Genomic DNA, 25,563 nt, shown 5'->3' with positions numbered 1-25,563 from the left:
GCTAAACCTTGTAACACTCAGCATTCAGGAAGAACTGGTACTTGTTTCTTTCAACTGAGGAGGTTTTTCTGCTCCAAAAAAAGGTTATTTGTCACTGGACACCTCTTAGCACTCTGCAAATGCTAATTTTCTACTTTAATAAGGCATACTTCAGGGTTAACCAAATATTGAACCTCTCAAGAACATCAAATGTCTGGAAAGTCCCTCACATTCAGGAACATTCAAAATATATTATAGAAGCAAAAGAAAAAGAAACTAGTTTATACAAATTAAGCAGCGCCACAAACACAAAATGTCGGAGGAACTTGGCTGTCAGGCAGTATCTATGGAAATAATCAGATGATGATTTGTGCTGAGTCCCTTCATCAGGACTGTAAAGGAAAGGGGAAGAAGATGAGGAATGAGGAAGGAGTTAGAAGGTGGCAGGTGATGTCAGCTGTGCGGGGGAGCTGGGTGTGAAGTTAGAAACTGGGAGGTGATAGGATGAAAAGGTAAAGGGCTGGAAAAGAAGGGACTGAGAGGAAAGGAGAGTGGGCTATGGGTGAAAGGGAAGGAGGAGGGGCACCGAGTGAAGAGAAGAGAAGTAAGACAGGGCTAGAGTGGGGAACTGAAAAAGAGGGAAGGCAGGGGGGAACATGACCAGGTTGGTAAATAAACGGTAAACTTGTATTTAAACAATTAAATATATTTAAGCAGTTGTAATTAATTTAATTTTGTAAATCACCAAGCACTTATTGAGGCCCCTTGCAGCAGGTCAACTGAACAGACTCACTGTCCATGTGCCGAATCAGTTGCCAGCTTCTCAGCATAACTGGTGCGGAACGGCAGCATGTTAGCGGCTGGGCTTCTGACTTCTGAAGGAGGCCAATGGCAGAGCTAAGCTGGGGGGTCAACAACAAAGAGCGGCCAGCATGTTTGGGACCCTCACCTAATCTCTGGGGGCCAAACTTGATTGGACATAGGACATGAGATCTCAGAAAGTCAGTGTGGAACTGTCAGCATTTCTGACTAACTTCTGCTATGGTAGATCCTTAAAGAATTCGTATCAACGGCACTAGATAAACCCTATCTATGTATACGGATTTAGATATGTTGGAGCATGTCTGATAATTCAAAATAACTTTGTTTAGGTTCTCAATTGCCCTGTTCTCAATTCTACCTTAAAATCATTATTAAATAATTGTAATTGAAAATCAATGTCTGTTACTGTATAAGAATTAGAATATATCCTAATATGGTCAGAAAGGGCCATCAGCACATTAATGTTGAATTACACAAAATCTTGATGACGCTGAGAAAAATCTGTGAATTTTAAAGCTGTCCATTTTCCCTAACTTAATGCTTCCTGCTTTCACGGTTAAAGGTGAGAATTGCACACCGTTGGGGAACAGGTGATTTCAGGGGAATTAGACCTTTCGAGGAGATACAATTAACGGCATATGAGAACAGACTTGTTCAATGAATTGAAAAAACAGGCTTTACAAGATGTTGGACAGGAGGAAATTGAAGAGGCGTGTAGATCACTATGCAAACCAAATGTTATGTACGATATTAATCATACATTAACATGCCCATGCACACTAATTGTGCACAACTGCTGAATAATTCATTTCTTAATTATACAGCACCCAAAGGGCATATCGCAAAATAATTATGGATGAGAAAGATTATTTGCCGATATTAGTTCTTGTGCCCAGGTGTGCAATGAAGATTCCCCAATCCCAGTGCAGCCTCCAAGTGCTTGTTAAATGCATACTGAATTTTGACTTACATGGAAACATATTTTACGTTTTTGAGTTAAGAACTTATTGACATGTTAAAATTATATTTGACCAGCTGAACCCATGTTCCCCTCTCCCAGTTTCTAAAATTAAAACTATATTTTCTATACTAGCTTTCGTGCTCCTCTTTTAGATTTACATCTTCAGATGTAAAGCAAAACAGTGTGCTTGGAGCATGTTGAAAAGGGTGCCACAGTGGTTGGCAAGATGGTATTACAGCTCAGGGCGTCAGAGTTCAGAGTTCAATTCCAGTGCCACCTGTAAGGAGTTTGTATGTTCTCCCTGTGACTGGGTGGGTTTCCTCTGAGTGCTCTGATTTCCACCCACAGTCCCAAGATGTTAGTAAGTCAATTGGTCATTGTAAATTGTCCTGTGATCAGGCTAGGGTTAAATAGGTGGGTAGCTGTGCGGCACAGTTCATTGGGCCTGTGGTGAACTACATATACCTGTCTGGACTGCTCCTGTGGCTCCTCCCACAGACCCCTGTATAAAGGCGATTGAGGCCTGAGCCCGGCCTCTCATTCTCCAGGATGTAGTGTTGTTCATTCTTCCAGTCAATAAAAGCCGATATCTCGCTTCTTACGTCTCAGAGTGAGTTATTGATGGTGCATCAGGGCTGCAAGGGCCGGTTCCACACCATATCTCTAAATAAATAAATAAATACTGTATCGTACCAGTTACTTGCCTCATACAGTAGTGGATATGGCTGCTTCAACTGACTGGAATCTTTGCTACATTATGGATGGTTAACTGTGTCTAAGTGGCTGACTTTAGCCACAGCTTCATCATGCAAGTTCTCCATAATGTCCAGGTTAGTGCTTTAGATTCACCCTCCGGGGCAATTAACTCTGTGACCAGTTCATCATTATACTGCTGCGTCACCCTTTCCTCTAATTCCCGTCAGAATGCGAATAAGCCTCTGCTTAGTGTGGCTTAAGGCTCCGCAGCTTCTGAGAGTGCTTTGCTGATGCAAACAGAAATTGTTCGCTTCTTGTACAACTAACGTCGATTGTGAATCAGAGTCTTGGATTAACGCTGCTTGTACCTGCACAAGTCTTCAGGATGTCCTCAGGACACGCCTTTGACAAGGTTTCAGACTCCTTAACAGTCACATTTTGTTTTGCTTTTCATTAATTTGCTGACACTTAATGCAGGCTTTGAGCGAGATTCGGAGCCACAGCAATAATGGGCAATAAGTCTGTCGGCTGGTCTTGTTTATTATCAGTCACTTTTTTATTCAAATTAATACCCAGAGGAGAGGATACCTCATAATCTCCAGATTCAATATAACGTGTTGTTATTAAATTCTGCTGGGAAAGGACAAACATTAAGTCTGGCTTTAAGTTTATAAATAATTTAGCTCAGTTGCCAGCCATCTGACCTGTGGGAGAGGCAAACTGCTATGAGCAGATAAAGTGTTGCATTCTCCAAAGTGTTACCTCTTTGTAAAATGAGGCAATTCTTTGAGTACAATTACACTGTGCGCTGGACCCATTCGTTAACAACATCATATCTCTTCTTATTGACCAGAGTTGATATGACTCATGCACCTGAGCCAGGAAGATAAGAAATGGCATGGCCTTGGCCCTTCACCCTGAACGTTCTGGCATATGTCTTGTGTGTGAGTTCCTTTCATAAGGGAGCTTCTGTAGGCCAGTGAAAAAATTGCACCAGTCATCTGAAGGAAAAGAGCAGAATTGAAGAGCAGCCATAAATGGATTTAATGATAAAATATTGAAATGAGAAATTAATAGAAGTATATATTGATGGGCTTGCTAAAGATGGGAGCGAAGATTCTTGTATGCTACCAGCATAAACCAAGTGGGCCAAAAGGTGCATTGTGTGTTTTATTACACTAGGTGCATTTCTAAATAAATAAGACCATAAGACATAGGAGCAGAATTTGGCCATTTGGCCCATCGAGTCTGCTCTTCCATTCAATCATGGCTGATCATTCTTCTTTCCCCTCCTCAGCCCCACTCCCCGGCCTTCGTAATCCCCGTAATAAACCGCAATGCTGAGAAAGTCGTGAATAGCATGTTCAGTGAGTTGGCCACACCGCAGGTAAAGGCTACACAGGCAGAAAGGGAAGGGGTGGCCACTAGACAGCGTAGCAGGAGGCAGGTAGTGCAGGAGTCCCCTGAGGTCATCTCCCTCCTAATCAGATATACTGTTTTGGATACTGTTGGGGGAGATGTCTCATCAGGGGAAGGCAGCAGCAGCCGAGTTCATTGCACCATGGGTGGCTCTGCAGCACAGGAGGGAAGGAAAAGGAGTGTGAGGGCTATAGTGATAGGGGATTCGATTGTAAGGGGAATAGATAGGCGTTTCTGCAGCCGCAAATGAGACTCCAGGATGATATGTTGCCTCCCTGGTGCAAGGGTCAAGGATGTCTCTGAGCAGCTGTAGGACATTCTGGAATGGGAGGGTGAACAGCCAGTGGTCGTGGTGCACGTAGGTACCAACGATATAGGTAAAAAATGGGATGAGGTCCTACAAGGTGAATTTAGGGAGTTAGGAGATAAACTAAAAAGTAGGACCACAAAGGTAATAATCTCTGGATTACTACCAGTGCCATGTGCTAGTCAGAGTAGAAATAGGAGGATATTTCAGATGAATACGTGGCTTGAAAAATGGTGCAAGGGGGAGGGATTCAAATTTCTGGGGCATTGGAACCAGTTCTGGGGGAGGTGGGACCGGTATAAACAGGACGGTCTGCACCTGGGCTGGACTGGAACCAATGTCCTAGGGGAGTGTTTGCTACTGCTGTTCAGGAGGCTTTAAACTAATGTGGCAGGGGGATGGGAACAAGTGCAGAGAGACAGAGGGGTGTAAAATGAGGGTAGAAGCAAAAAGTAGTAAGGTGAAAAGTAAAAGTGGCAGGCAGGCAAACCCAGGGCAAAAAGCAAAAAGAGCCACTTTTCAACATAATTGTATAAGGGCTAAGAGTGTTGTAAAAACAAGCCTGAAGGCTTTGTGTGTCAATGCGAGGAGCATTCGTAACAAGGAGGAGTGGATGAATTGAATGTGCAGATAGTTATTAATGAATATGATATAGTTGGGATCAGAGAGACATGGCTCCAGGGTGACCAAGGATGGGAGCTCAACATCCAGGAGGGATAGACAGGAAAGAAAAGGAGGTGGGGTAACATTGCTGGTTAGAGAGGAGATTAACGCAATAGAAAGGAAGGACATTAGCCTGGAGGATGTGGAATCGATATGGGTAGAGCTGCATAACACTAAGGGGCAGAAAACGCTGGTGGGAGTTGTGTACAGGCCACCTAACAGTAGTAGTGAGGTTGGGGATGGCATTAAACAGGAAATTAGAAATGCGTGCAATAAAGGAACAGTAGTTATAATGGGTGACTTCAATCTACATATAGATTGGGTGAACCAAATTGGTAAGGGTGCTGAGGAAGAGGATCTCTTGGAATGTATGCGGGATGGTTTTCTGAACCAACATGTCGAGGAACCAACTAGAGAGCAGGCCATTCTAGATTGGGTATTGAGCAATGAGGAAGGGTTAGTTAGCAATCTTGTCGTACGAGGCCCCTTGGGTAAGAGTGACCATAATATGGTGGAATTCTTCATTAAGATGGAGAGTGACATAGTTAATTCAGAAACAAAGGTTCTGAACTTAAAGAAGGGTAACTTTGAAGGTATGAGACGTGAATTAGCTGAGATAGACTGGCAAATGATACTTAAAGAGTTGACAGTGGATATGCAATGGCAAGCATTTAAAGATTGCATGGATGAACTATAACAATTGTTTATCCCAGTTTGGCAAAAGAATAAACCAGGGAAGGTAGTGCACCCGTGGCTGACAAGGGAAATTAGGGACAGTATCAAGTCCAAAGAAGAAACATATAAATTAGCCAGAAAAAGCGGCACACCTGAGGACTGGGAGAAATTCAGAGTCCAGCAGAGGAGGACAAAGGGCTTAATTAGGAAAGGGAAAAAAGATTATGAGAGAAAGCTGGCAGGGAACATAAAAACTGACTGTAAAAACTTTTATAGATAAGTGAAAAGAAAAAGATTGGTCAAGACAAATGTAGGTCCTTTACAGTCAGAAACAGGTGAATTGATCATAGGGAACAAAGACATGGCAGACCAATTGAATAATTACTTTGGTTCTGTCTTCACTAAGGAGGACATAAATAATCTTCCGGAAATAGTAAGGGACCGAGGGTCTAGTGAGATGGAGGAACTGAGGGAAATACATGTTAGTAGGGAAGTGGTGTTAGGTAAATTGAAGAGATTAAAGGCAGATAAATCCCTAGGGCCAGATGGTCTGCATCCCAGAGTGCTTATGGAAGTAGCCCAAGAAATAGTGGATGCATTAGTGATAATTTTTCAAAACTCCTTAGATCCTGGATTAGTTCCTGAGGATTGGAGGGTGGCTAATGTAACCCCACTTTTTAAAAAAGGAGGGGGAGAGAAACCGGGGAATTATAGACCGGTTAGTCTGACATCGGTGGTGGGGAAAATGCTAGAGTCGGTTATCAAAGATGTGATAACAGCATATTTGGAAAGAGGTGAAATCATCGGACAAAGTCAGCATGGATTTGTGAAAGGAAAATCATGTCTGACGAATCTATATAATTTTTTGAAGATGTAACTAGTAGAGTGGATAGGGGAGAGCCAGTGGATGTGGTATATTTAGATTTTCAAAAGGCTTTTGACAAGGTCCCACACAGGAGATTAATGTGCAAACTTAAAGCACACGGTATTGGGGTATGGTATTGATGTGGATAGAGAATTGGTTGGCAGACAGGAAGCAAAGAGTGGGAGTAAACGGGACCTTTTCAGAATGGCAGGCAGTGACTAGTGGGGTACCGCAAGGCTCAGTGCTGGGACCCCAGTTGTTTACAATATATATTAATGATTTAGACAAGGGAATTAAATGCAGCATCTCCAAGTTTGCGGATGACACGAAGCTGGGCGGCGGTGTTAGCTGTGAGGAGGATGCTAAGAGGATGCAGGGTGACTTGGATAGGTTAGGAGAGTAGGCAAATTCATGGCAGATGCAATTTAATGTGGATAAATGTGAGGTTATCCACTTTGGTTGCAAGAACAGGAAAACAGATTATTATCTGAATGGTGGCCGATTAGGAAAAGGGAGATGCAACGAGACCTGGGTGTCATTGTACACCAGTCATTGAAGGTGGGCATGCAGGTACAGCAGGTGGTGAAAAAGGCAAATGGTATGTTGGCGTTCATAGCAAAAGGATTTCAGTACAGGAGCAGGGAGGTTCTACTGCAGTTGTACAAGGCCTTGGTGAGACCACACCTAGAATATTGTGTGCAGTTTTGGTCCCCTAATCTGAGGAAAGACATTCTTGCCATAGAGGGAGTACAGAGAAGGTTCACCAGATTGATTCCTGGGATGGCAGGACTTTCATATGAAGAAAGACTGGATCGACTAGGCTTATACTCACTGGAATTTAGAAGATTGAGGGGGGGATCTTATTGAAACGTATAAAATTCTAAAGGGATTGGACAGGCTAGATGCAGGAAGATTGTTTCCGATGTTGGGGAAGTCCAGAACGAGGGGTCACAGTTTAAGGATAAAGGGGAAGCCTTTTAGGACCGAGATGAGGAAAAACTTCTTCACACAGAGAGTGGTGAATCTGTGGAATTCTCTGCCACAGGAAACAGTTGAGGTTGGTTCATTGGCTATATTTAAGAGGAAGTTAGATATGGCCCTTGTGGCTAAAGGGATCAGGGGGTATGGAGAGAAAGCAGGTACAGGGTTCTGAGTTGGATGATCAGCCACGATCATACTGAATGGCGGGCAGGCTCAAAGGGCCGAATGGCCTACTCCTGCACCTATTTTCAATGTTTCTATGTTTAAATACATCCAACAACCTGGTCTCCACAGCTTTCTGTGTAACAAATTCCACAAATTCACCACCCTCTGGCTAAAGAAATGTCTCCGTATCTCAGTTTTAAATGGACGCCCCTCTATCCTGAGGCTCTGCTCTCTTGTCCTCAATGGGAAATGTCCTTTCCACATCTACTCTGTCTAGGCCTTTCAGCATTCAAAAGGTTTCAATGAGATCTCCCCTCATTCTTTTAAATTCCAATGAGTACAGCCTCAGAGCCATCAAACGTTCCTCATATGTTAACCCTTTCTTCTTGGAAGCATCTTTGTGAACCTTCTCTGAATCCTCTCCGATGCCAGCACATCTTATCTTAGATAAGGAGCCCAAAATTGTTCACAGTACTCAAGGTGAGACCTCACCTGTGCCTTATAAAGCATCAGCATCACATCCCTGCTCTTATTTATAGACCTAAATAAATGTAGGAAAAATGATCCAGTTTCCATTCATCTTTGTTTCTAAGTTAGAACTGGAATTCGATTCCAGATTCCAGATAGTGGGATAGTGGAAACCTGATTAGTTGAGGACTAACCAATCAGGAGCGACAGACAATGGTGGTATAAATACACTGGACTAGACAGGCCCAGGTATCACTTCTGATGAAGATGGCAAGTTTGTCATCGAAACGTCAGTTAAAATCGATACCTGTACCCGGCAGGAAGCCCGAGGAGAGTTTATTCATCAAATAAATGTATCCTCTGTTTCTTGTGTTAAATACACAATGCAGATATTTCCATTTTAATTATTGATATATACAATACTTTATCCAGAATATTTCTTACTGAGGAAAGAGAGAAATGATGAGGGTGTGGGTGGGGCAAGGTTTAGCACAGTCAAGATGAGCATGAATGGTACACAGTTTTACAGGGACATTGGTTTGGGCTATTTGATTGGAGACTCATTAAATGCAGACAATACCAGACAGTCCTCACTCAGTGCAGTGCGGCTTCCTGACATCCTTTTAGAACTCTTATCCTCCTTTCCATGCAATTGAAGCAAAAGGAAATTGAATAAAAGCCCTTCCCCACAAGTTCATTACAGCAACTACTGCCAAAGGAACAAATGCAGCACAGAGAAGGCACTTGCTTAAAGTGGTCGTTAAGTGCTAGCTGTGCTAATTCGAAAGCAAGTTTTCACAGGAAAAGAATTTTTCACCAGGATCTCAGCATGCTGATGACTGCAGGCCAATTGTATCAAGCTTGGTATACAAGACCAAATTTCATCTGAAGCCCTGGCCAAACAGAAGTAATGGTGCAGTGGATATTGCTTGTCATGTTTCAAGTTTCCAGTGACACGTGTAACAATAGCTGTAGGAGAATGGCTAAGAAACTTCATTAATAGACCTATTAATTAGAAAATCCACCCCTCTATTCTTTTTGTACCATGGTTCTGCAATGTAAACTTAGATCTCTGTAAAAATTATTCGGTTAGGTGTTTGGGGCATTGAATTCAACAAATGTAAGTTATGTCCTTGTATTTTTAAACCAGATGAACACTTCTGTGATATTTAAAAATACATTATTATTTCAATTTTTTGCATAAGGGAACAGGAAGTCAGATTCACAAGACAGCCATTTCTGGACAGGAAGCATCTGTTTCTTGATTCAGTCAGTGATTTTCACTATCAAGCAAGCCATCTTCTGCAACTGAACTATGCACCGCTTGAGAGAGAGGGTTTGGGTATAAATGAGCAAGAACACGGTGCTGGACGTGCTTTAACTCCCAGTAGTTCAAAGTGCCAGCCCTACTAGAAGGCAGGTGCCCTGCTCCACATTGAATTAAAGCAATAGTTTTAAGCACATTTTTATTCTGTAAATTGGCAGCTGAACAATTGCCAAACTAAGCAATATAGCTTCTTCAAAGCACATGATTGGAAAGATTGGAGTTAAATACAAAATCCTTAATTAAAGCTGCATTTGAAGTGTGCTGAGAATGCTGCAATAAACTGCTACCATCTCTTTCTCCTGTAAAATTGCAGTCAATCAACTATTCTGTAAACTATTAAGTCAATAAAGATGGTGCTGCCTGGTTCCAATTCATTTGATTTAGAATGGCAAATGAGAGTGAATATACTTAACATAGCTGAGCTCGAAGTTACTAAACTCAAGGATTAAAAACTCTGCACCTACCCCAAACATTTGTCGCAGGTCAGGGTCTCTGAATCGGAAGGGAATGTTAGAGACATGTAACCTTTTGGGCTGCTGTTTCTCTGTGGTCTCTGATGACTGTAGCTGCTGTGACGAATCTGTCTGTGCGGCTTCATCTGTCTGCTGAGAGAATAGCAAAGGCAAAAGATAACAACAACAGGCAAGTCACACACAAAGCATGGCAAAAATGGAAGTCCGCTTCGGTCAGGTCAGACATTCTCATTTTGTTAATGCGATGGAACTTGTACAGTGTGGTATCACCCAAGGGAACGCAGAAAAGAGCAACTTGAGTTCAGATTACCCGTAAACTAACTCCATATGTCATTACAGGTTTTATAAGGAATAACTTTACATGCAAAGTACAGGAAAAGAGCGTCCAACCCACCAACTTGGAATCATTTACCGGTACTTTTTATCGAGGTCATAAATTGCCTGAACTGGTGGAATCACTCACTGGTTGCTCCTTGCCAGTGAAGCAAATCCCTCATCGGGAACTGTGAGTGAGGAATTAGTGGAGCATTTGGTAAGTTGCAAGGTATCTCTGGCTGGGCGAGACCTAAGGATGCGAGAGAGTCTCTGACTTAGTATGGCACTTGGATGAGGTGGAGTATCATGTTCAATTACGAAGTGGCCTTGCATGTTCAATTACAAAGTATAAAGGAGTTTCTTGTTGAAATTACCTGTGAAGCCTTTCTAAAGTGTAACTTGCATGAATGTTTTGCAACCTGTAAAGTACTTCTGGAGTGTGCAGTCATTAAATATACCCAGGGTTGTAACTGATTGGTGAAGATCATTAGGGTGTTCCTGTTCCTGATCTACATATTGTGACATTACTTTTCATGTCTTTCCTGATAACTCACTCACCAGCCACTTTATTAGGTACACCCATGGACTTGCTCATTAATGCAAATATCTAATCAGCCAATCATGTGGCAGCAACTCAATGCATAAAGCAGGCAGACTTGGTCAAAAGGTTCAGTTGTTGTTCGGACCAAACATCAGAATGGGGAAGAAATGTGATCTAAGTGACTTTAACTGTGGAATGATTGTTGGTGCCAGACAGGGTGGTTTGAGTACCTCAGAGACTACTGATCTTCTGGGATTTTCATGCACAACAATTTCTAAAGTTTACAGAGAATGGTGTGAAGAAAAAAAAAAATCCAGTGAGCGGCAGTCCTCTGTGGAAAATGGCTTGTTATTGAGGAGGTCAGAGGAGAATGATCAATCTGGTTCTAGTGGACAGGGAGGTTATAATAACTCAGATAACAAAGTATTACCATAGTGGTGTGTGGAAGAGCATCTCTGAACACACAACAGTTCGAACCTTGAAGTGGATGGGCTACAGCAGCAGAAGACCATGAACATACCCTCAATGGCTACTTTATTAGATATAGGAGGTACCTAATAAAGTGGCCGCTCAGTAAATATGTCTTCACTCACCACCTGGCATTGCCACTGTTTTGGTCTTGCATTTGCTTGCAGGAATAGTTTGCAGAAATACCCTGTTTGTATTTCAGACCTACAGATCTAGTTGCTGCATACACACAGAAATATATATGTGAGTGATATTATAATCTTGCATTGCTATTTTGCAAACATTAAACAAACTTTCTGATTCCTGAATCTGTGTCCTGATGTAATTCAATATTCTTTAGCTTCTAAAGCCACAATCAATATGTAAACACATTTTTGCAAAACCCTAGTGTATTTTTATTCCTACCTTCTTTGAAAATAAAGAGAATTCTGGAGCCAGGACTTATCGACAAGATAGAATAAACAATTCTGGGGGGACTGTCAATATTAGTGCCAATAAGGACCAGGCACATAATGTTCTACATACACCGATAAGTCAGGTACATTGAAGGATTTTCCAGGGATAGAGTGTTTGGCAGAGTTGCCAGGTGTCTCCAAGCAACCAACAGTTTTCCATCTCTGTTAAGAAACTGGGAAGCACTTTGTTGGATATTCCAGCCCAGAAAGTTGGCTGCTTATGACCACTGTGATTATGTGAAAATAATTGTTCCATTTTTAACCAGAATGCAAAGACTTGTGACTTTGACCTACCAGAAATTGATGGAAAGAATTAAGAATATTCTAAAGAAATAGGATCTAGTGCTTTCCTGGCATATATGATGAATAAACTCCTCTTGGACTTCCAGCTGGGTACAGGTATCGATCATAACCGACGATTCGATGCCAAACCCAGACATCATCCCTGAAGAAGATGGCGGAGTTTGTCATCGAAACATCGGTTATAATCGATACCTGTACCCGGCTGGAAGCCCGAGAAAAGTTTATTTGTTCTAAAGTAATACTTTTTGTCTGGTGATCACACTCAACAAGTTAAATTGTCGTTCATTTACTGGTCTGTTGTGCTGGTTGAAATCATTCATGTGCCCAAAACAAAGTGTCACTCCCCAGTTCCTAAAATATTCCTTATGCAATCGCTATGTCCGTTAGAACAATGTGACAACACCCACATAAATATTGCTTTACTTAAGGACCATGCATAGCCACAACCAGATGCACCAGGTGACCAGGATTCATATTGCTGTTCTCATTCCCTTCCTCAATTTCTTTGGGAAAAGCAGAACAAATTAACCAGTAAAACAAAACTGTACCACATATTACTCGAATAAAGTCAATCTTCCACAATTATAATGCTAATATCTTTAGCATTCATGTTGTGGAAATCATTACTTTTAACTAATAAACCATAACCCAAAAAAAACTTCCACATAATCAAACATAATGGCACAGTACCTGGAACATTGCACAGTACTGCACAGGATGTCGTGCCAAACTAATTAAACTAGTAATTAAATGCCTAACCAAATTAATCCTTCTGCCTTCATTAACCCCTTTTGCCTACTGAATTGAGAGAACCATATTGAAACCAGACAGAAGCTTCAAATCACTGTGTGACCTCATCCTTCTTTGTCTCCATAATCTCCTTTGGCGTTTCTAATTTCTGACAATTCATACCTAATCTCCAGATTTCAATTCTCCAACAATAGCAGCTATGACCAATCTCTCCCAAAGCCTCCCTTGTCCAATCCTTACACATTCTTTGGTATTCTCCTGAAAACCTCCCTCTTTGACCAAGTCTTTTTAAGATTCAAGATTGCTTAATGTCATTTCCAGTACACAAGTGTAAAGGAGAAAGAAATAATTGTTACTCTGGATCCAATACAGCACAACAAAACCCACAATAAAATAAAGAACACAATAATTTAAAAAAACACAATAAATGTAAATACATAAGAGAGCAATAGATTGATAGTATGTTCATAAAGTGATGCTTGGTACAGTAGTGTCTGAACATGAATGGAAATGGTAATGTAGTGGTGGTGGGGGATGTTGTGGGATGAGTTAGTGGGTGGAGGTATTGAGCAAATGGATATCAGGGGATCCTCAAAGGTTCATACTTGGTGTTTTTGTCAGTGATAAGCAAGGTCTGGCCCTTGTGCTATACTGCTCAGTCACATAATACTGATGCACAGTAATGTGAGAAAGCCTGGATTAATTGTAAGATGATAAGAGGCATAGACAGAGTGGACAGCCAGAGACTTATACCCAGAGCAGAAATAACTGACGGGGACGGAGGGGGGGACGGGGGGACGGGGGGACGGGGGGGTTGGAGTGGAAAACACAATTTTAATGTGATTGGAGTAAAGTACAGGGGGATGTCAGAGGTAAGATTTTTACACAGAGAGAGGTGGGTGCATGGAACGCCTTGTGGTAGTGGTAGGGGCAAATACATTAGAGATCGTTCAGAAACTCTTAGATGGAAGGCATATACTGCAGATGATAGAAAAAGTGAAGGGCTACATAGAAGAGAATGATTAGGTTGATTTTAGAGTAGGTTAAAATGTTGGCACAACATTGTGGGCCGAAGGGCCTATGTCCTATTATATTATATCATATTATCAACCTTATGTTCCCAATGGCCTGGAGTTTGTCAGGTCTTGCCAGCAAATGCAGAAGGAAGGAATTCACCAGCCAAGCTCTACTTGTGATTTCCTTGTCGTTGCGAGACTCTGCATGGAGTCAAACAATGGAGCGTACGTTTATTTATGCTGGGAATCTGCTCCCATACGCTGCACCAGGTTAAAGCTGCTGCATTCGTCTCAATGGGGTTTCAAACAAGAAAAGTCAGAATGTCAGTTTTATTTTGATTATCAATGCATCTTTTAGTATCCCTAATTAGTTCATAGTGTTCTTGGGGCATTTTTATTCAATTTCACCTTTTAATATTTGAAGTAAGTTTAGATTGTTTTATTTTTAATATTGCTAAATGTTGCTAAATATTAGAGATAATCACAATTGCTGACAGCTTTGTCAGACTGTCCAACCATAGTCCCTGTGTATGTTGTCTGAGGGCCTATCACTGCTCAGGGCCTTGTTGGTCAATTCTGGGAGTGGCTGGAACAGCAAAATAGCAAGGCCAACTGCTAAGGGGGTGATGGGCGCTAAAAGAAAATCCTAAAAATTGTCATGGCACTCAGGATCGGTTAATAAGGAGAGTAAGAACATTATAAACACAAAAGAGTTTGCAGATGCTGAGAATTCCAGAGGAACACACTCAAAATGCTGGAGGAACTCAGGAGTTCAGGTAGCATCTATGGAAATGAATAAACAGTTGACGTTTTGGTCTGACACCCTGCTTCAGGACTGGAAAGAAAGGGAGAAGATGGCAGAATGAAACGTTAGGGGGAGGGGGAGTAGGCTAGAAGATAATAGATGAAGCCAGGTGTGTGGGAAAAGTAAAGGGCTGAGAGGAAGTAATCTGATAGGAGAGGAGAGTGGACCATGGGAGAAAGGGAAGAGGTAAGAGGCCAGAGTGGGAAATAGTCGATGAGGGAAAGACGAGGGAATTTCTTTAACTGAAAGGAAAAGTCGATGTTCATGTCACCAGGTCGATGGCTACATAGACAAAATATTAGGCGTTGCCCTTCCACCCAGAGAGTGGCCTCACTGTGGCAAAAGAGGAGGCCATAGATTGACATATGATAATTGGCATGGGGATAGGAATTGAAATGGTTGACCTGTAGGAAATTCTACTTTTGGTGTATGGAGCGGAGGTGCTCGACAAAGCAGCTCCGCGATGTAGCGGAGGCTGTTTCAGGAGCACCAGATACAATAGACAACCCCAAAAGATTCACAGCTGAACTATTACCTTACCTGGAACAACTGTTTGGGGCCCTGAATGTAGGTGAGGGAGGAGGTGAAAAGGCAGGTGTGGCCCCTTGGCTGCTTGCAGGGATAAGCACCATGAAGAAAATTAGGGTAGAGGGATGAATAGCCAAGGGAATTACGGAGGGAGTGATCCCTGTGGAAAGTGGAGGGGGGTTAGTAAAGTTGTGTTAGATGGTAGGATCCCATTGGAAATGGTGGAGGTTGATGTGTTGGATGAAGAAGCTTGTGGTGTTTGTAGGTGAAGAATAGAGGAACTCTATTCCTGGTAAGGCGGCGAGAAGATAGGGTGAGTGCAGATGTCCAAGAAATGGAGGAGATGCAGGTGAGGGAAACATCAATGGTGGAGGAAGGAAAACCCGGTTCCTTGAAGAAGAGGACATGTCCTGGAAAGGAAACAGATATAGCAGAGACAAAGTAACTGAGAAAAGAGACAAAGTGAGATAAAGTAACTGAAAAAATGGTATTTTTATGGAGACAGCGTGGGAAGAAATATAGCCAGGGGAATTGGTAGGTTTACAAAAGATGTCGGTAGATAAATTGTCTCCGGAGATGGAGATAGAGAGTTCAAGAGAGGGGAGGGATGTATCAGAAATGGATCAAGTATATTTAAGGGCCGGGCGGAAGTTGGACATAAAGTTGATGAAATTGATGTGCTCAGAATGGGTGCATGAAGCAGCACCAATGCAGTCATCAATGAAGCGAAGGAAGAATTGCGGAGCATTACTGGGAAGGCTTGGAACATGGACTGTTCAATGAAAAGGCATGCATAGCTGAGGCACGTGTGGGTGCTCATGCTACCCCTTGAGTCTGGAAAGAACATTGTAAACACTGTAAAAACATTGGGGGCCATTGTAAACACCAAATGGGACTTCTTCAAAGGGATTTCTTGCATTGAAAAGAAAGATTCTGGTGTGCTAGAAAAGCCAAAAATAGCAGATGCTCAAAAGCTGAAATAAGCAAAATGAGAAAATGCAGGAGATTCTCAGTAGATCAGACTACTTCTGTGGGGAAAGAATCAGATTCAACATGTCAGGCTGAAGACTTTCCACTGTGGAATGTTCCTCTCACCATAGATGCTACCTGATAACACTGAGCATGCTTCCTGAAAAGAAACAATGTAAAGGTCTTAGGGGAGTATAATCAGGTTAAGTGAATGGACAAGGACAAAGTAGCTAGAATATAATATGGAAAAATATGACATCATCCACTTTGGAATCAAAAACAGAAATGTGGGGCATTTTGACATTTTAAGAATTTGAAAGGTTGTTGACAAATTACATGCAAGTATAGCAGCTAGAAGGCAAAACTAATACAGTTGCTACTGAGTGTGTGTTTGTGTGCTTTTTCTGCTGTAGCCCATCCACTTAAATGTTCAACATGGTGTGTCCAACTGTTGTAGTGCGTGGTTATTTGAGTTACTCTTACCTTCCTGTCAGCTTGAACCAGTTTGGCCATTCTCCTCGGAGCTCTCTAACAGGACATTTTCACCCTCAGAATTGCTGCTCATCAGATGTCTTTTGATTTTGCGCTATTTTCGCTAAACTCTAGAGACTGCTGTGTATGAAAGTTCCAGAAGATCTGCAGTTTCTGAGATACTCAAACCACCCTGTCTGGCACCAACAGTCATTCCATGGTCAAAGTCACTTAGATCACATTTCCTCCTCACTCTGATGTTTTTCTGAACAGCATCTGAACTTCTTGACCATGTCTGCTTGCATTGAGTTGCTGCCACGTGAATGGTTGATTAGATATTTACATTAACAAGCAAGTGTACAGAAGTATATAATAAAGTGGCCATTGAGTGTATGTACTGGCTTTTATTGAAGGATGGTTTGAACATAAGAATGGAGATATCTTGTTCCAATTATAAAGAGACCTGATGAGACTTCAGCTGGAATATTGTGTAAAGGTCTGGTCTTCCTACCAACGAAAGAAAATTCTTGCAGTTGCGGGAATTCAGCAAAGGCTCACTGGATTGATGTCTAGAATGGTAAATTTGTCATATGAAAAGAGATTAAGGAAACTGGCTCTATAGTCTCTGGTGTTTAGTAGAATGAGAGATAATCCCTTTAAAATGTACATAATTCTTAAGGAGTTTGACAGGTTGGATACAATTACAATGATTCCCTTGGATGGGGTGTTTAGAATCAAATATCACAGTCCTAGAATAAGGATCTGATCTGAGAGGAAATATCTTCACCCAGAACACTAGGGAACTTCGGAATGTTCTACTTAAGTGGGCTATGGTTGTTTAGTTGATAGGTAGAATGATAGATACTTTCTTGATCCCAAAGGAAATTGCAGTGTCACAGTAACATTACAAGTGCAGATACACAGATATACAAATGTTAGAAGTGAAGTTAAAAAAAAAGTTACCTCGAACAGCTTAATAGGAGGGCATCATCACTTCCCTGGTTATAGGTTGACTCATTATACAGCCTAATGGCCAAGGGTAAGAATAACCTCATACAGCGCTCTTTGGAACAATGCTGTTGTCCTAGTCTATGACTAAAAGTGCTCCTCTGTTCAGCCAAGGTGGCATGCAGAGGGTGAGAAACATTGTCCAGAATTGCCAACATTTTCCGTAGAGTTCTTTGTTCTATCACAGCCTCCAACGTGTCCAGTTTGACTCCTATAACAGAGCCAGCCTTTCTAATCAGTTTATTGAGCCTGTTGGCATCATGTGTGTTGATGTCATTTCCCTAGAACACCACCACATAGAAGATTGTTCTGGCAACAACAGACTGGTAGAACATGAGAAAGAGAGGCCTGCATACTCTAAAAGACCTCAGTCTCCTCAGGAAGTAGAGGTGACTCCGGCTCTTCTTGTACACAGCCTCTGTGTTGGTGCTCCACTCAAGTCTGTCATCCAGATGCACCCCCAGGTACTCATAGTTCCTCACCACATCCACGTCCTCACCATCAATAGTAACAGGGAGCCGTGCAGGCTTAGTCTTCCTAAAGTCCATCACCATCTCCTTTGTCTTGCCGATGTTGAACTGCAAATGATTCAGCTTGCACCATTTGACAAAGTCCTCCACCAGGGCCCTGTATTCATCCTCCCACCCTCCCTTTAAACACCCAACTATTGCTGAGTCATCAGAGAAGTTCTGCAGATGACGTGACTCAGTGTTGTATCTAAATTCCGAGGTATACAGGGTAAACAGGAATTGAGCTAATACAGTCCCCTGTGGGGCTTATAGCCATGTCTGACACACAGCTCTGAAGCCGCACAAACTGTGGTCTGCCAGTCAAGTAGTCCATTATCTAGGATACAATGGAAGTGCCAACCTGCATTGAATGGAGTTCTTCCCCCAGCAATGAGGGCTGTATGGTATTGAAAGCACTCGAGAGATCAAAGACATGATCCTCACAGTGCTGCCCTACTTATCTAAATGGGAGTAGGCTCTGTCAGCAGGTAGATGACAGCATCGTCGACTCCAATGTGCCCCTGGTAGGCAAACTGCAGGGGATTGAGGGCTGATCTGACCAGGGGTCAGCGGTGAGCCAGGACCAGCCTCTGTAGGGTCTTCATGATATGTGAGGTCAGGGCCACTGGACGGTAGTTATTCAAGACTGTCGGTTAGCCCTTCTTGGGTATTGGGACCACACACGATGTTTTCCACACAGTCGTCACCCTTTCCAGGGTGAGACTCAGAATGAAAATGCACTGGAGAGCTCCACACGGCTGCTCAGCACACTCCTTCAGGACCTTCAATGCTCTGCTGTGCCTGAGGTTCACCAGAGCCCTTCTCGCCTGCTCAGTAGTGAGGGTGAGTCGGTGATGTCTGGGAAGTTGGTGGAGGGTGGGGACTGGGGGAGCTGAAGATTGGGACGATAGCAGTTGGTATGTGGAGGTGTGGGATGGTAGGTGCAGGGCAAGGAGGGGATGTAGACAGTGGTAGCCTATGTTGTTTGTCCACATGTTGAGCTGGAGGGGGAGGAGGGCGGAGGGGAGGTGTGGGTGCTGAGGGAGCACTGGGTGCCTCGGCACCTGGATTGGTGTGCTGAGGGGGGGTGTGTGAACAGCAGGGTAATTGTCAAACGTATTGAACAATTGGGTTAACTCATTTGCCCCTTCACGGCTGCATTGCGAAGCTCTACAGTTAGGCTGATTGAAACCAGTGATGTTCTTCATGCCCCTCCATACCTCCTGTGTGCTACTCTGTTCTCCAGCTCTCTCCTATATTCCTCTTCAGCCACCTTGATCTTCTGCTTTACCTCTCTCTGCACATGTTTCAATTCCTCCCCGTCTCCTGATCTAAAGGATCTGTTTTTTTTTGTGGTTGAGAAGAGCTTTGAGATCACTGGTGACCCATGGTTTGTTGTTAGGGAAGCAGTGAATAGTCCTTGTATTACAATGTCCACCTGTGGTGAACTACATATACCTGTCTGGACTGCTCCTGTGGCTCCTCCCACAGACCCCTGTATAAAGGCGATTGAGGCCTGTGCCCGGCCTCATTCTCCAGGATGTAGTGTTGTTCATTCTTCCAGTCAATAAAAGCCGATATCTCGCTTCTTACGTCTCAGAATGAGTTATTGATGCACACCACCACAGAAGTTGATGTAGCCAGTGATGCAAACAGTAGGTCCGCCAATCTCCTCCCCATATGGTTCACAAAGCATATTCTGGCCAGAAACCTCAAAGCAGCCCTTCAAGGCCTCTGTGGCCTCTGGAAACAATTTCCTTACTAACTTGGTGGTAGCTAGCTGTTGCGGTACTTTGGGCTTTTACAAGGGAATGAGGTGAACTAGATTGTGATCTGATCCTCCAAAAGGGGGGCGTGTTGTGGAGCTGTAGGCATCTTTAATATTTCCATGTAACAGATCCAACGTTTTATTAGAATCTGTTCAAGACGGATCAATAGGTATTCAGATATTAAAGGAATCAGCCTATGGGATCAGTACAGGAAAGTGGCATTGAGGTAAAATATGAACAGGCAGTAGAGCAGGTATAGGAGTCTAAATGGTCCACTCCTGCTTGTGTTTCTTACTTTCTGCTGACCTTTTCAAGCATCTTCAGTTTTAAAATCCTAGATTCCTATTAGCCGACTGCAAACTTTGTAACTATTGCTAACCAGAAACTACTCTGCAAAGTTTTACAGCAGTAGAAAATCTCACAGCAATTTCTGACCTTCCTGCATTGTTTAGTTTAATTTATTTTCTTCACTTTAAAAAGTTCTCCGCTGTCAGTTTTGGTATTTTGTTGAGCATCACTTGAGTACCGTTTGCAAACAAAATACTCGTGTCACATAAGTCCCGATTGTTACAATCAGACTTCGGAGGTGTTTATCTCTTTTACTCTGCAGTTCGGAATTTGAGTCACAGACTGCTTAGAAGATTGGATAGTTTAATTTTCCTTCTACTGACATGATGCTGTTCAGGATTCAAACTGAGTACTACCGTGACAGCTGAGAGAAAACAAAACCATCCACAATGTTCCAGCTGCCAGTAACTTCAGCGCATCTGAATGCGCAGAGCAGAATACAGCTAATGGCTAATGCCATCACGCACGCTTGCTGTCATTGACAAAAGATGCATTCCCCCCTCCAAGACTTGCTAGGGCCAGAACGTAAGGCAGCGTATGTGAAAGGTGCCCTTGGAAGTACTTACTAAAGAGAGTGAAATGGCAAAAGAAACAATGCTGCCATAGCACATTTCATAACCAGAGCATTTTCCACTTAATCAAGAGCAACTGTGGTTGTATTCATTTTCCAAAAGATGGCAATAAAAAAATTCTGATAATTAGTCTTAAGTGTTGGTTCTGTGATAAATATTCACCAGGAAACCCTTGGTCCTGGCATGGATGTTCTACTTTCACTGATAGGGCAAATGCATACCTCTGTGGCAGCTGCACTCCCTCACCTGAAACTCAGCATATTGGACAGAGCTAAGCTCCCTTTTAAGTTACGTATGCTCACATTCTTGATTGGGATTCACATTCACAGACTGTTAGCTGATACTGGCCTTGTGTATTCATAAGCATTATGAACCTGATCACTTGCTACTAGCTACAATTTCTAGACCAATGAAACTTCAGGAGTTAAGATAGATAGATAGATAGATAGATACTTTATTCATCCCCATGGGGAAATTCAACTTTTTTTTCCAATGTCCCATTCACATGTTGTAGCAAAACTACTTACATACAATACTTAACTCAGTAAAAAAAATATGATATGCATCTAAATCACTATCTCAAAAAGCATTAATAATAGCTTTTAAAAAGTTCTTAAGTCCTGGCGGTAGAATTGTAAAGCCTAATGGCATTGGGGAGTATTGACCTCTTCATCCTGTCTGGGGAGCATAAGTTAACTCTAATTATAATCTCAAAGTTCAGGAAGATATAGATAGGAATATTTTTACAAATTTAGCCGGCTGGTGGCGTAGTGGCATCAGCACCGGACTTCGGAGCGAAGGCTCCAGAGTTCGAATCCAGCCAACTCCCTTGCACGCTTTCCATCTGTGCTGGGTTGAGCGTCGAGCTAGCAACTCGATCCCATAAAAACAAGAAAGCCTGCAAAAAAAATACCGTCACAACAGCGTCCCGATGACTCCACTCGGAGTTAAGGGCTTACTTCTTCTCTTCTATTTTTACAAATAGTAGTTTTGTGAAACTGACAATGCGATGGATCATTCTGAAACCTAAATTTACCACCTGCGATATCCACCAGTCTATAGTCAATTGTTTTGGGTTACAGAAAGTGTGTGGACTTTCCATGATTCAACATGGCAGTATGAAATCAGAGATGAGTTGAACAATAAAGAAGAGTTGTTGAACTTCTGGTAGAAGATAAGTATTATCTGGCTTAGTATGTTCACTTTAAACACCTAAAAATGTGAACCATGGTAATTCAGTCTGTACGTCAGCACTTCACTACGTTAGCTAGAAACCAAAGATAATTGACGAATTCAAGGAGGAAGCCTGAATTTCATGACAAAGTGGATCTAAGGGTGAAACAAGCTTGAGATTGTCTTCAAAATTTGTACTTTAAAATTAGCACACCAAAATCAAAATGGAGAACATAGGCTTTTGAATTGAGATAACAAGATTCAATTTATGTTGAAGGAACATCATTTTAAAGGAAAGATTATCTTATTGGACATGAAACAAGAAGAAAATTATAAATAATACACATCCTTTGGGAAGCTTAGAATTATTGCCAGGGTTGGTGGGACTGAAGGAGGGAGGCTAAGAATAAGATTTCAATTGACCAACTGCCATTAAAGCCAACTTGAATTTGCTGGACAAGAACCTAAAGTTTAAAATATATAATTACTTGCATTAACTTGCATTTACCTCAATGCATTTTAGCTTGTGGCAATTGCTGCTTTGTTCCATTGCTAATTCAAGTAAAGTAGACGAATGTGTTAACTTGTTACGGGGAGCCATTTCATCAAGCATTGAGTGAAAATCATCTAACCATCTAACCTAGCACAGCAGGAAAAGTTATAGCAGACGCTGCAATTGGGCACTGTGAAACGAGCTCCTACGTTTTGTCTCTTGTAAAACTTCCACAGTGCAGGCTGATCTAATTTTACCATTTCTAATTACCACTCTGGCAGAATCATTAATCTCTGCCCATTTACCTCTTTTTACACTTTATTGGAAACTATTTCAACCCATTTTAAAGCAAAAAGGTTGTAATAAATAAAGGTAATGTCATTATCCTAAGCAGAGTGGATGGAAGGATATTCTGAGAACTTGTATTAAAGCAGGCAGGAAGATATCATACCAAAACATAAGTCAACATGTCCAAAAAGCACAAAGCAAAATTGATATTAAATTGTATACAATGAGAAGAGAAATGGGAATAAACAGAAAAAGGGACAAAATATGAAAGATAAATCAAAATCACATGTGCTGAGATAAAAGGTTATAGAGATCAGTGGCTTTGGCACAGTGCAGTATTGCCTCTTGGCCAACTAATTCAGTACTGGCTCTATGTCAAACAATCCTGCTCTCCTTACAACCTTGCAAGATTCACAAACTTAACCAAATCCCTATTAAATGTTCCAAATAAACCTGCATTCCCTTCTACCATCAGCCATGTTTTTCAGACCCAGAAGTTTTTCAGTGTAGCACTTTCCATTTTTTTTGCCACTCACCTCATTTCAAAATCCAGAGTATTTGATCCCTCTACCAATGGGAACAGTTCCTCAGTTTGTATCCTTTATGACTTTAAATATTTCAGTTTCACTTCATTGCAGCCTTCTCTGTTGCAAGAAGAACAACACCAGCTTCTCTCGTGTGACCACATAAACCCTCACCCTCATCCATAAGTCCCCTTTATTCACTCTTCAAAGCATTTTCAGCTTTCCTAAAGTAGGGTGCACAAAGCTGCACACAGTACTGTAACTACGGCTGAACCAATATTTTATAAAGATTCATTGTATTTCTGGTTACCATTTCACCCCATATCCTTCCCTTCTTCGACTTATTTATTTAGCAATAAACTGCGGAGCCACGCCATTCCAGCAATCCCATCATCCCGATTAACCCTAGGCTAATCATGGGACCAATTAACCTAATCTGTACATCTTTGACCCGTGAGAAGAAATGGAGCACCTGGGGAAAATGCACGCATTCCACAGGGAGGACGTACAGGGACTTTTCGGAAAGGCTCTGGAATTAAACTCCAAACACTGGAAGGCTCCGAGCTGTAATTGCGTCACCCTAACCACTACGCTGTCGTGGTCCTCTTGCACACCCCTTTCTTCCTAAACATTACCCTTTCCAGCCCCCTCAGTTTCTCTCTTCACAACCCCCTCCCCCTCATTGTTCCTATCTTCCCCCCATCCCTTCTTTATTTGGATCCATTCTTAGCCTTCCTTTCTTTCAGGAATCCAGAACTGGTGGCCCTCTGTTGTCTTCACCTATCACCTCTCAGTTTCTATTGCTACCTGCACCCTTCCCTCCTCTGCCTGACTCCATCTACCAATCAATCCCTCATCAGTTGGATCCACCTCTTGCTTTCCTGCTTTTGCCCCATTTCTCCCCCTCACCTTTGGATACTTCCCCTCTACTCCAGATGAAGGGTCGCAACCTAAAATGTCTACTGCCCATTTTTTCTTCACAGATGTTCTGAACTGCTGAGTTCATCCAACTGCTTGTTTTTTTTTGCTTCATTATGACTTCAATGCTCATATGCTCTTGGGCTTTATTTGTAGAACCCAGATTCCAGCTGCTATTTAAACTTCTTGCACCTACTTTAGAATTGTGCCCTGTCATTGTCATTGTTAAGGTGGGAGGGGGCAGGGGAAGGAGTACAAACTGGCAATAATAGGTGAGATCAGGTGAGGAGGAAGATGGGTGGATGGAGGGAGGAATTCGGCTTCTCCCCCCTCCACCTTCCTTTTCTAGATTCTTCCCCTTTCCTTTCCAGTCCTGATAAAAGGTCTTGGCCCAAAATGTTAACTGTTTAGTCCTCTCTATAGACACTGCCCCACCTGCTGATTTCCTCCAGCATTTTGTGTGTATTGTTCTGGATTCCCAGCATCTGCAGAATCTTTTGTGTTTAGGTTAGCAGGGTTGACCATCAATAGCCAAGTCCATAAGGATACATTAGTCAGTTTGGTTCTGTGGCAGGTCTTTTGTTTAGAGCAGTTTGAGATGGGATATTAATCCCATAATGCTGAACTTGTCCAAATCCAGAAACTTCTGCCTTATAAAGCATCATTACAAGGTAGGTATTTCATCACAGAGAGAAAGTATAGTCTGGCAATTGGTCAGAAGAGCAGACATGGCCATGTTTCATGAAGTGTTATTACAATTAACACTTTGCACTTATATCTCCAAGAGTCCAGGATAGTACGGGGCAAAGCCAAAGTCCTTCTGCAACCAAGAAGCCTAGAGCAACAGAGGAGGTCTCATCACTTCACAAATGACTGTAGTGAACTCTGCAACTGAACGGAGGAGATACAGTACAAGTCTCCATCATGAGTCTCTACATCTCCTCTCTGAGCCAGAACCCTGAGTCCACTGGCAAGTTGAGGCCCAGTGTCTGCAAATCCATGAGTCTACTGGAGGCTGGAGTCCAGAGACAACCTGTCCGGGGGGGGGGGGGGGGGGGGGGGGGGGGGGGTGTGTGTGTGTGTGTGTGTGTGTGTGTGTGTGTGTGTGTGTGTGTGTGTGTGTGTGTGTGTGTGTGTGTGTGTGTGTGTGTGTGTGTGTGTGTGTGTGTGTGTGTGTGTGTGTGTGTGTGTGTGTGTGTGTGTGTGTGTGTGTGTGTGTGTGTGTGTGTGTGTGTGTGTGTGTGTGTGTGTGTGTGAGTGATTTGCTGTTGCTGTTTTGTTGCTTGTTGTGTTCTGTTTTGCTGCACTGTGCATTGTTCTGCTGAGCTGTGTGGGCATGCTATGTTGGCACTAGAATGTGTGGCAACACTTGTGGGCTGCCCCAGCATATCCTTAGGGTGCGCTGGTTTTTTATACAAACGATAAATTTCACTGCATGTCTGAACCTGAATCTTAATCACTTGTTTAACTGAGACACCTCACTACCATTCAAGGCCCCAGACAGTCCTTCCAGGTGAGACGACGCTTCACCAGTGAGTC

The 25,563-nt window shown here is 42.5% G+C and overlaps 1 protein-coding gene across 32 annotated transcripts in view; it reads right to left on the bottom strand.

The window, feature by feature from the left end:
• The window catches only part of rbfox3a (RNA binding fox-1 homolog 3a), a 1,515,582-nt gene that overhangs the window by 105,685 nt on the left and 1,384,334 nt on the right, over window positions 1–25,563 (bottom strand). For 30 of the 32 annotated variants that reach the window (XM_073026039.1, XM_073026046.1, XM_073026052.1 and 27 more), the window contains one exon: window positions 9,793–9,933. In XM_073026039.1, coding sequence (XP_072882140.1) covers window positions 9,793–9,933 — 141 coding nt within the window. The remainder of the gene's footprint in view (window positions 1–9,792; window positions 9,934–25,563) is intronic. The other 2 variants (XM_073026033.1, XM_073026065.1) reach the window with 1 other exon arrangement.

This window comes from Hemitrygon akajei, chromosome 22 (genome assembly GCF_048418815.1).
Source record: "Hemitrygon akajei chromosome 22, sHemAka1.3, whole genome shotgun sequence".
Taxonomy (NCBI): domain Eukaryota; kingdom Metazoa; phylum Chordata; class Chondrichthyes; order Myliobatiformes; family Dasyatidae; genus Hemitrygon; species Hemitrygon akajei.
Note: the sequence above shows the minus strand (reverse complement) of the source record. Positions and strands in the feature narration are given on the sequence as shown.